This window comes from Culicoides brevitarsis, chromosome 1 (assembly GCF_036172545.1).
Source record: "Culicoides brevitarsis isolate CSIRO-B50_1 chromosome 1, AGI_CSIRO_Cbre_v1, whole genome shotgun sequence".
NCBI lineage: Eukaryota > Metazoa > Arthropoda > Insecta > Diptera > Ceratopogonidae > Culicoides > Culicoides brevitarsis.
Genome location: NC_087085.1, coordinates 16,094,022 through 16,106,596, shown reverse-complemented (window position 1 = coordinate 16,106,596; position 12,575 = coordinate 16,094,022). Strand labels below are relative to the sequence as shown.

The 12,575-nt window shown below is 26.1% G+C and overlaps 1 protein-coding gene across 1 annotated transcript in view; it reads right to left on the bottom strand.

Annotated features, from left to right (window-relative positions):
* Window positions 1–3,221: 3,221 nt before the first annotated feature.
* The window catches only part of LOC134827529 (failed axon connections), a 28,396-nt gene continuing 19,042 nt past the window's right edge, over window positions 3,222–12,575 (bottom strand). Inside the window, exons 2-6 of the mRNA XM_063840211.1 lie at window positions 4,282–4,620; window positions 4,085–4,222; window positions 3,828–4,024; window positions 3,665–3,764; window positions 3,222–3,605 (exon numbers count right to left, since the gene is read on the bottom strand). Of these exons, the coding sequence (XP_063696281.1) occupies window positions 3,552–3,605; window positions 3,665–3,764; window positions 3,828–4,024; window positions 4,085–4,222; window positions 4,282–4,620 (828 nt within the window). The 3' untranslated portion in view covers window positions 3,222–3,551. The remainder of the gene's footprint in view (window positions 3,606–3,664; window positions 3,765–3,827; window positions 4,025–4,084; window positions 4,223–4,281; window positions 4,621–12,575) is intronic.

Below are 12,575 nucleotides of genomic sequence, written 5' to 3'. Positions count from 1 at the left end.
CCTCCGGGCCAAAAAGTGCATGAAATTTGGTTCAATTAAAACCAAAAATATACAAAATTTGTCTATCAAATAAAAATCATTCATGTGCCAAATTTAGTCATATTATATATGTATATATAACATTGTTGTTGTTGTTGTTCATATGTCGATCATAACATATATTATGTGTGTTGTTGTTTAATTTAATATATTTTGAATAGAATTTATTTTTGAAAACACCTAAAAAATTTATTATTTTAATTATTCTAAGTAATATTTTTAGTAATAATTTATTTTGTTTATATCATTAAAGATGTTTCAAATATTTTTCATGTGTTTCTTTTTTTTCAACTCTGAAGAGTTTTGATTTTAGTTACATAAGTGTTGTAAGAAGATGCAAACTTAACTGCTTTATTTTTTTATCATTTAAATAACAACGCAGTAAAAGTATTTTCTAATCGCGTCTTTTTTTAATGTTATACACAACACAAAAAATATATATAATTTTCTGTAATTTTTTAATTTACATGAAACATATATATTTTTTTCTTTTTAATAAAGCATAGCTGATTTGAACTAACTTAATTCATTTTTATTTTTTAATTTTTTATAAGCATAAAAATATAATAAATTGTACAAAATTAGCGCACTCAAGCATCATTTTTTTTAAATTTATTACTTAACTAGTATCCTTATCTTCATATATATTTCTTTTTTACCACACTCAATGGTCTTATCGTTCCATTTCAAAAATGTCTTTTCTTTCTACGCATTATTAAAAAAATCAAATTATCTTAAATAGCGTCAACAATGTTGATTTTTTTTTCAATTTTAATTTTTTTTTTGTTCAATAACAAGTTTATTTAACTTTTTTTTATTCATTTATTCAAAATTATAAAAAAAATAATTAAAAATAAAATTAAAAAGTGGATTTTTATTGCATTCTACATTCTATGTCTTACTAAAAAAAACTCGTTGTTGTTGTTTGAAGCATGATTTTTTTATCATATATATTTTTTTTAAGTAATGAGCTTCGTTTTTGACGTAGTAAAAAATAAACTTTATTATTTTACTGGATATTTTAATAATATTAATGGATGTTTCTAGTTTCGTCTAAGGTTGCGTTACTTTCTACTATGATTTATTTATTGAGTATTTGTTGTCAATGTTATTTTATTTTACGTTATCAATGTGTATCAAAATGTAAAAAATCTGCTGTTATCAAATATTTTTTTGTGAGTATTTCTATTATTTTTAATTTTTTTGAGCGTTATGATTCGCCTTGAGTTGTTAGTTTTGATTTTTTTTTATTATTTATTGATTTTTAATTTTTAGTGAAAAAAGTCTGGTGGCAGTGTAGGGATTGAATCATAATAAAAATTGAATAGTAAAATAACTTTTTGTGTTGTAATAGAAAAATCTACCGTCATTTCTACCTAAATTTCGTCTTTCGTTACCTGTCTTTGTCCATTTCCTAAATACTTTCTATCAATCAGTTTATTTCTTTCCGTAAAAAAGTTTAAAAACTTGTCTCACTACTACACGCTAACGTAAAAAGAGAGTCTTGGAATCGCATTTGTCTTAAAAATGTATAAAAATTGTGCCTTTAATTTCATCAATTTTTTCTCTATTTATTTAATTATTTTTTTTTTTCAAGTCAAAGTCGTCTTTTAAAACAACATTTCGCTCTCTTATTACACCTATGTGCTAAGATGAAAGAACTGTGTTACAAATTTTTACTTCACATCCGTCATTATTCATATGTTTGCATGAAACTACGTCCTTTTTTTATTTTTTAAAAACTGTTCTGTGTTTGCATGTAAAAAATTTTGGAAATTTAAAACGTGTTGTGTAAAAATTCGTGTGTTGGCACAAGATTTCTTCTTTTTCAATATAATATTCATTTATTTTGTATATTATATTTAGTTAAGTTGTAATAATAAAAACAGTCATCAATTTGCGTGGATGCAAGAATGATGTTGTCCCTGAAACGTTCTTTTTTAAATTTATTTTCTATTTTAGAAATTAATTTCTTTTTTAGACGCCGTGTTTGAATCATGTGCCTTCATGCTTTAAATTGCCCTCATGTGTATTTTTTAATCAGCTTCATAATAATTATCATTTTTTTTATGAAGGATGTTTGGTGTGTTTGTGTATTTTTGAGTAATCTCTATAGCACTACAAGAATGTCTCTACGAACAGAAATGCAACAAAAAGATGGAAAAATGGGGGAAAAATCATAAAAAATAAAAACAAAATAAAATTATACAAAATCTATAGCTTTATTTATTATTCCAAAATAAAAGAAATGTTTATGTGTGTGAAAAAAATGAAAACTAATTACTGTTTACAATGTATTTTTTTATATTTATATAGAAAACATACGTTTGTCGTTTTTTTTTTTGAGAGATGTTATCATTAAAAATTATATACGCTTTTTTATGTTATCATGAAAAGTCTTAAACTTAAACATTCATGAAGTTGCAATAATAATTATGTATAATATATATATTTTTTCTTCTATAATTATAAACCTATATGATAAATTGTAAAAATAATAAGAAAAAAAAATAAGAAAACTGCACATTTATTTAATTATTTATTTAAATTATAAAAAAATAATAATATTATTATAAAAAAGAGATGAAATGAATTTATGTTCTATACAAAAGAAATATAAAAATTTGATCGAATGATGTAGTATAATATAAAGAAGAAGAAAAAGCGTTTTTTCATATATATGTTTGATTGTGACAGAGCAAATCAAAAATAATAATGAAAAAACGCTTAAACATACATGTGGAAAATAAATGCATACACAATATATATTATAATTAATAATTATTTATAGACTTATATAAAGCGTACAATTATTTAATCTTTGCAATTATTTGAACGAAAATATATATTTATACGAAATGTTGTTGTTGTTGCTACTCTTCTCTAAAACATTACACAATTCTTTCAAACGAGAGGTTTTCTATCAAACATTATATTATAAAAAATTGCAATGTTTATTTATTATAATATCATGTTTTTGTGTGAATATAGTTTTTTTTAAATATCATTTTTTTTATAATAATATTAGAAGAGTATATAAAGTTTATATTTTTTTTATTGTTTAATGATACATCATATTACAAATTAAAAATATTTATTTATTTATTAAAATATATAATAATAATAAAACTAAAAAATATTTTCTTTTTGGATTTCTTTTCTTTCATGTTTCGTCCTTAATTTAAATTCTAAATAAATCGTTTTTTTTTTATTAATATTAATAATTTTTTCTTTTCCTTCTTAGCTTTTAAATTAATTAAAACAGAAAATAAAGTTATTACATATAATAAAAATTTTACATTTAAATGATTGATGATTTTTTTTTGATGTTTTTTTTTGTTGTTCAATTATTATTTATATATTATTATTAATATTGTTGTTGTTTTGTTTTGTATTATACTTTTTTTTCGTATTCCTATTATTTTTATCTTGCTTATGTATGTCAAAACTAATTTATCATCGTGTTTGTTCTATTTTATACTTATGTTGGAAAGTATGCGTGTGTAAACTTTTTACTTGGCTTCTTCTTTATCTTTGTTTTCTGTTTTCTCAGTTTTCTCGTCGGACTGCAAAAATAAATTAAGAATGAATTTTCGTGATGATAAAGATAAAATCATTAATTTACCTTATCCTTATCCTTTTCTAGTTCTTCATTCTTGTCATTCTTATCTTGTTCAGCGGTTTTTTCCTTGTCATCGCCTTCCTTGTTTTCCTTTTGTTCTGGCCTGTTATCGAAAAAAATAAATTAGCATCGATTTCAACGTTGATAATTTTTTCTTTTTACTTACTCTGGTTTTGGTAAATGTGCATTCAAGTCTAATTTTGTGCAGATTTCATCCCAGTCTGGGTAGCAGCGTTCCTTTAATCTCGAAACGAATCCGATCAAGTTTTGGCAGTTTTCAGTGAGGTAATCTCTGAGTGGGTATTTGACATCTTCAGCCAAGAAGTGGAGTTGAGCCAATACTGAGAAAGCAACGCAATCGAGCTAAAAAAAATATTTTATTAAAAATTGAATGAAATTTTTTATTTTTTGGGGGTAACTTACGGTTGTTGGTTCATCACCGAAGAAGAATGGTTTGTCAGCCAACAAGTCAGACAACACTTTCAAATCTTCTTCGCCGAATTTCTCGATTTCCTCGGCAGAGTGGACACCGATACCTTGAGCCTTGACCTTCTTTGAGAGCTGAAATACGATTTTTTTTTAGTTTTTATAATTTTTTATTAAAAAATTTAAAAATTTACCTTGCGACCATAGTGGAACTTGAAAATGAAGTTCAAGATACCGTTGGGCAAACGAGTTCCCAAAGCGTGTTGCAAGTTGACTTTGTATCCCTTGATCATCAAATCGGGATTCTTGGCTCTCCACCATGCCTCGACCCAGATCAAGTGATTCTCAATCATGGAGACTGTTGCGTGCGCCACTGTCTTTTGCTCGGGCGTCAAACCGGCATCCAAGTCCTTCTCGAAGCGCTTGCTCAACTCCTTGAGGATGAGAGCAGAATCGGCAATTTCCTCACCATTGAGCTCAACGAATGGCAATTGTCCCTTCTTGGAGCGGAATTTGGTCTTGTGATCAACATTCTGCAAGAAAATGAAAAAAAAATTTTTTTTTAGAAAACTTTAAACGAGATTAAGATTAATTTATCTTTACATTAACATCTTGTATTATTATTAGCAAGAAGAAACGTTACAAAAAAAAATTTTTTTAGGGGAAAATATTTTCTTTGCGTGTATTTGTGTGCGTCTGCCGGGTAAACAACACCCTAACAATTTATTCGTTGTTGTGTTAGTGTGTCCTTTCGTTCGTGTCGCAACAGGAGAAATTCTCTCTTCGGCTTTTTCTCTCGGTTTGAAATTCGAAACGAATACGTGGGTCGTTTCTCGTGAAAAGCTCGTTATCGATCGATATTCCGTTTTCTCCTGTTCGAAAGTATGGCAGAACATGCATATATCAGCTTTTTTCTCGTGTTCCTTAAAAGGAAACCTTTTTTTCCTCTACAACAATGCATTTGCCGTGTAGAAGAACAAACAACGGTGAGATAAAGTGTATGTCAATTTTTCACTGTCATGGTAACTATATAGGCGATACGAGTCCGTGAGACGAACTTTTCTTGTTTATTCTATTATTCAATCCCGAAAAAGGAAGGAGCGCGCGCGAGGTTCAAGTGATTTGTATGCCAAACCGACAACATTAAGGTGGAAAAATGATATGTAAATTGAGCATCCAACCATGTTTCTTATCATCATCACGTTAATGTGACATGTTGGGTATGTCTCGCGTTACGTGTGCAAAATATCTCCAAATTTTTTTTTCTCATGAACTGACGAAATTCAATACTCTAGAGTAAATATTGGAAAAAACCCCGTCACACATACGCAATAAGCAAAATAAAATGCTAAACAAAGACGAATAAATGGCTTTCGAGCTGAAACTATTGTACTTTTCGTTTGTTTGTCTCTCCGATGAAAGGAAAATAAAATACCATGTCACAAGAAATCTGACATAATCAAAAGACAAACAAATTCATATACATTATTTTTTCCGTTTCGAAAAAAAAATTACACCATGTAATAAATGGGCAGAGGATGCGGAAAAACGACGAGAAGAGAAGGAGAGACGACGACGTCGACGACACTAGTTTTTTATTGTAATAATAACAAGAACAAGAAAAATGTGTTTAAAATATATTATGACAGTCTTTTCCTTTCAATTTTATTTTATCCGTATCGTGTCTGCCTCCCTTTTGCTTCTTCTTCTCGTCGACGTCGTTGTCGTCTCGTATATAATAAAAGATTTTCTCTTTACTCCATTTTTTCCATCCATATTCATGTTAATGTATAATGATATAACCGCACGTACAGCACAAGAAGATGTGAAAAAAAAGGAAAAATTTATGGAGAGAAAAGGCGCGCCATGTCTGCTTTAATATTTTCGCCCTTCTGATTTTTTTTTTGCCAGAGGTGTCTCTTTAACAAAATAAAATTTTTTTTCGCCAAAATAAATTTATTATAGTCTATTGAATCGGAATTTTCAAGGTTCTTACAAAGGAGCTTCACCCCCCGATAACTAATTTTTCAAAATATAAAGCTTCGAATCGGTTTATATTGCTGCGTTTTAATCCAAAATACTTAAAAAGCACAAAAATTCTGAAATTACTTGGAGTTTCAGAAAAATGTAGTACAAGATTCTTACGCCTTCGAAGGTTTTTGTTCAAAAATTCGATGTTTTTCGATCTATTTTTAAGGTTTTTCATTCACGAAAGCAAAAATTTGTAATTTTAATATATCATTTAAGAGGTGAATAAAGTCCTCTTTCATAGTACATTTTAAAAATTTTCTTTATTTTTATAATTTTTTTAATTTGTATGTAAAAATTATGTAAACAAATGTATCCATATCGGGTTATATCATATAATCGTTATATCATATTATAGTTTTTATAATCAATCTATTTTATGTCAAATTTACTTTATTTAACTTAATTCCACGCGAGTTTTACATAAAAATAATAAAAAAATGAAATAAAAAACAAAATACAAAAAATTCCCATATAAGATGACTTTCTTTGAAAATTGCAAATTTTTCAATTCCGTAAAATTTAACCCGTAAACTGCATCACATAAAACCCAGTTCTGTTCTATTTTGTTGTAAACAAAGTCCTCTATCTCCTAAAAATATAAACTTTTGCTTTCTTAAATAAAAAACCTAAGAAATAGATCGAAAACATCGAATTTTTGAACAAAAGCCTTCGAAGGCGTAACAATCTTGTACTACATTTTTCTTAAACTCCATGTGACTTCAGGATTTTTGTGTTTTTTCAGTATTTTGGATTAAAAAGCAACAATATAAAATCGGATATTCATTGAAAGTTTTTGCCGTTTCGCTTAAAATTTCCTTTCATCTCAGTAACTTTGTTTTGAAATTTCCTTTCATCTCAGTAACTTTTTTGGCCCATAATCTGTGTTACATGTTATATAAATAACTCTCAAGAGAACAAAATATATATATATGTTCGGACGATGAAGGAAGAAAAAACATATTTATTTAATGGTACTGTTGCTATGCGGGCTCCGATGGTCAACATAATCGGAAAAATAATATTTTTGTGTAATAAAATTCATTCATCTAATCAGAAAAAGTTGATGACTTGTTTATCCTATCCTAACATTTTCTTATTTTTTTTGTCTGTGCGAGACAGATTGTTGATTATTACTATTATTATTATCTTTTTACATAAAAATATGTATGTTGCTTGAACAAAAAAATATATATTTATTAAAATATTTAAATAAATGGTAATAAAAATTTCCCGACTCATTTTCTCTGGCAAAGGCAATTCAATTTAACTAGAACGATTTTTTTAGTCTACTAGGTTAGGCAACTTTTGTACATTCATACACGATTATCCTATATATATATATGTTGTATAATAATACAGACATTGTATAGAACAGGATGAAAATAAGGGCGTTGGCATGGTAGATGATCATGATGATGATGACACAAAAAATAGCAGCAGAAAAACAACAACTTGTACGTCGAGGACATCGACTGAGCTTTTGTCTCGATAGAAAAATGTACAAATATAACATTGTTGTTGGCACGAGTCTAGTGCTCCAGGGATACTACTTTTGTATTGTTTTGTACATATAACATTTATTATTATTATTATTTTTTTGAAAAAAATTGCGATTATGCAAACTAAAATGCAACGTCGTCTCGGTGGTTGTCATTGTCTGAGATAAGAGAGTTGTGAATGAGAATCAGGAAAAGCCTGTCATATATTTTAAATTTATTCAGAGAACATTTATTTTCTTTAGAGAAAATATTTTTGAATATATATTGAAGCATGATTCATCAATAAAAATAAAATTTAATGCAAGAAACGAGTGAGATGAGTTAGAAACAAACAAATTAATATTTATAAAACATTTTTTTTATAAATATAAAATTAATATAAATAAATTTAATTGAATATTCATAATTTAGGCGAATAAATTTAATGTTTTATTTTTTTGTCGCCCCCCGGAAAAAAAAATCAAGGGAAATTATAAAAATTTAGTATAAGATGGAAATATTTTTGACATTTTTGGGTATTTTTTGAGTTAAAAATCAAAATGAATTATTTTTAGTTTTCAATTAAATTATATAAAAAAATAATAATAAAATAAATAAATATAATAAATTTAACTTTAATAATAATTTTCACGTTTTCTATTGAAATATAGATGATATTTTTTAAATTAATTATTTTTCTTTTCTAAAAATTCTATTTTGATTTTTTTGCAATTTTGAATACAAATTTTAAAAAAATGTTATGAATCAACGATTAACGTCAAAAACGTAAAAAATTGCAAAAAAAAAAAAAAATAATAAAAATTTAGGTATATAAAAAAAAATTATTTTTAATTTTTATTCATTTAATTTATTAACTTAAATTTAATTTATTTTATAACTTTAAAAAAATTTACAAGGGACAAAAATTATAATATTAAATTTACGCCACAATTAATCAATTCTTTCTTTCTTTCTTTTGTTCAAAAACACAAAAAGATACAATAATTGTTTAAAAATTAAATAAACATCATTCTCTATTTCCAAATTAGAATTAAATATTCAATATTTATTTTTTTATTATTTATTATTATTTTAGTGCATGTGTCGATGACTTGTTGAACAACACTTCTTTAAATAGACATCTTATTGTATATATATTTAATCTCCAGCAATGACTAGCACTTTCGGCATACTAATTACGAGTTTCGTGCCTTTAAAAGGAAATGTTTCACTAATACTTTGCGGAGGAAGAACCTAAAAGTACATGTTGCAAAATTTTCGCTAAAAGTAACTTTTTTATAACAGTTACATTTGACACGTTGTTGTTAAATAGTTATTTTTTGCGAGGTGTGGTTGAAAACATTTAAAGAAACAAGACGTGTGCGTGTCTTTTAATAATTGGACGCAACAAGATAATTATTGCAGATAAAAATATTTTGTGGTGTTACTTTAAATGGATATTTTTTTTCGCGTGAAATATCTTCAAAGGAAGGAAGTTGGAGTTAAAAACCCACAAGAAAATATTATTTTTGAATGGAAATAATCGATTCACACTTTATGAATTAAAATATAATAATTTATTTACGCCATTTAATCCCATTTGAAGTAAAACACCTTGATCATTATCATCATCTTCTGCCTATTCTTCTTGAACATTATGTGTAACGTATTAACGTCTGAACCTATAGCGCCAATTAATATAAACAAAGAATTAAGTTAAATAAATTCTCGTCAAAAGTTAAATAAACCTCGTCTTTTATACACAAATATTAAGCTATATTTAATAATAATAATAATGTTGATGATGAGAATTGAGCGCGGCGCGTAAGGTAATTAAAAATTATCGTAACATACATAAAATGAAGCGCTAAGAAATTGTTTGAATTTTTGGGTTTTTACAAGAATTTTCCCTTCTTTTCTTCTTTTATTATGCCTTTCATTAAAAATAGGTGCAATGTAAAATTTAAATTTTCTGTCTAGTTATGATAATGTTAATATAATTATATGAGCCATGATAATCATTAACATTAACAAAGGTTATTATTATTATTTTTTCTTTGTTATTTCACTTTGTTTAAATGAGTAAAATAAATAAAATAAACATTTTACATTTTTTGAATTCTTTTTGTATCCAATTCTATAAATGTAAAAAGAAAAATTCAAAAAATTAACCACGAAATCACGAAAATTAACCCGATGTTGCATTCACTGATGCACGGAAGCACGTTTAATCGCTTTGTTTTCCAATAAAATTAGGTATTTAGGTTAAAAAAAAGAGAATTTCGAGCAAATTCTATCCATTCATTCATCCAAAACAGCCGGGGAAAAATAAAAACGGAGCTCTTTTAATCACACGAGGTGGTCCATTATTATTCCCACTTATTCTTGAATGTTTCAAAAAAAATCTAATTTTAGAAAACGACAACTAATGTCATAAATAAACACTTCTCCACTAATGGAGAGTCTCATGTCGTTTTCAATATGTATGACGATAAATTTGGTATAAAAGAAAAAACATTTTATTTGTTTTCGGTAATCGATATGCTTGTTGTCATTACAAACATATAGAAAACAAAACATAACGGCTACCGGTTTTTTTTTAAATGTTTGTTTTCTAATAATATCATCTAGATTACGATCTCTTGTTCGACAAGAATAGAAGCTTTATTTTCATTGTCACACCACTTAACACGTCTTTTTGTTCTTTTTTGGGTAAAAGATATAAAAAAAAGTAAGAGTTTTTTTTTCAAGAGTTCATTAAAAAAATTTACGTGGGTTGAGTAAACATTATTATGAGAAAAAAAATGAAAAGTAAACATATTTAGTTATCTCTTTATCAAATAAAGGTCTACTACTACTTCCAGTGATGAGTGATGCCTTTAATTCAAAAGCAGGTGTTAAGTGAGTAAACAAAGTCATCGAGTCAAAATCCGTTGAATTTATGTCGTCATGAGCCCACAGAGACTTTTTTTATTTAATTTTTTGAGTAAATGTTTGTTCTCGTCGCGGCATAAATTTTCATAATTTTCGTATAAATTATGTTTCAGTGGTAAAGTAGTAAAAAAATGTTAACTTTTAACACTACTTTTTACATAAATTATTTAGAAAAAAAAAGTCATCATCATTATTCATCCACATCATGTTTCGGAATTAAACCTGCCGTTCGTCGTCGTCGTCGATAAGATATCTTTATTTTTTTTTTATTCGTTAGAACATGAAAGAATTTTAATGTTTCCAGCTTCACTTTCGATGTACAAAATTTTTTTCCCATCGTCGTATCATTTGATGGTTATAGTCGCACTTCAGAACTTCCGAGCATGCCATACAGCCGTTAATATATTAACATGGGTCATTAACCCGATGTGATGCGATGATGCTCTGTACTATTTTTCCATATGAAACGTGCGTTCTGGATTTCAAGCACAGACAATTTGAACTAATTTTTTTTCATTTTTTTTTTTTTGGCAATGACATGCCGATGGATCAATATTGCAAATTTACTCGGATTACTTTCGTTGGTTGGTTATTTGCTAAGCTGAGGTCATCTTTTATTATTTTTTTGTGTTATTGGGGTTAATGAGCCACGTAGGATAGCAATTTTCATCAGATAATGAATGAATTGAAATCATTCACACTCAGGCGATTCCTTTCACTCATTTTTGTAATTAAAAATTATTTTTTGTTCGTTTTTTATTTTGAGTAAAAAAAGAGTTGTGAAAAAAATTTATCATGATGAATCATTTTGTTAGAATTAATTTTTTTAAGTGCGAGGTTAAAAAGCGTAATTTATCATTTTTTTTCATTAATAATTTTTTCGTAAAATTATATTTAATATTAATTTAATTAAAATAAATTTATTTTTTTTTATTTTATTGATTTTAATTTTAATTAATTTTTATTTAATTTAATTTTTTTTTATTTTAATTTTTTTTAAAAAATTTAAATTAAAAAAAAAAAAGGAAATAAAATAAAAATTTTAAATTTTATAAAAAAAAAATATTATTTTTTAATATTCCTTTCCCTCCTTTTCCGTTCCGTTCGTTTTCTTGTCTTTACTAATAAATGCAATTACGACAAAAAAAAGTGTTATGTTTCACTTCATTTATCACCCAAAGAATATTGTCGCCGTGTTCTCTTCAACGGAGTAAACAAGAGACACAAGCTTTTGTGATAAAAATTAATTAGAAACGTGCATCAATTCTGCCACGCCTTTATCAAATATACACATAATTGTGCCTTCTTGTCTATATTATAATAACACAAAATGGCTCGCAAGCCATGAACGAGCGAGTAGATAATTTATGAATCGATAGCTCGTTCGCTCACTTCGTCTTTGTCTCTTTTTTTGTTGTTGTTTTATTTTGAACAAACAAGAAGAAAAGTACATTCGCCTTTCTTTTATCGTCTCTTTTTGGATGGATAGACAAATAATAAGGGTTCTCGAGTAAAGAAAAAAAAATAAATAAAAGCGATTTAATATAAAATGGAAAAATAATTTGTAGTTTCTTATTCATTCTCAACTTTTTTTTCAGTTGTTGTGTTTGATTTAACTTTTTTTTTTTTTTGAAAATTCATTTGAAATTTTTCATCTTCATAAATTATATGCAGCAACAACAGGCAGTCATCTAGCAAATAAGCTCATTATAGAAAATTGGTGTCTCGCAAAAATTTCGCGAGAAATACAAAAAAAAAATTAAAAAAAAAATTTTTTTTTAAATTTTATCGAATTATTTAGCTTTCAAAGTACATATATATTTGGCATTAATTTTTTTTTTTTAATAAGAATTAATGAATTTTTAATTAAAAAAAATAAAAAAATATTTTTATAATTAATTTAATTTTTAATTATTTTATTTTTTTAATAAAAATAATTTCTTAAAATTGCCTTTATTTAATATGAAATTTAAAAATTTATAAAAAAAGATTTAAAATTTTTTTGACAATTAAAGTTAAAGATTTTGTTTGAAAATTAAAAAAAA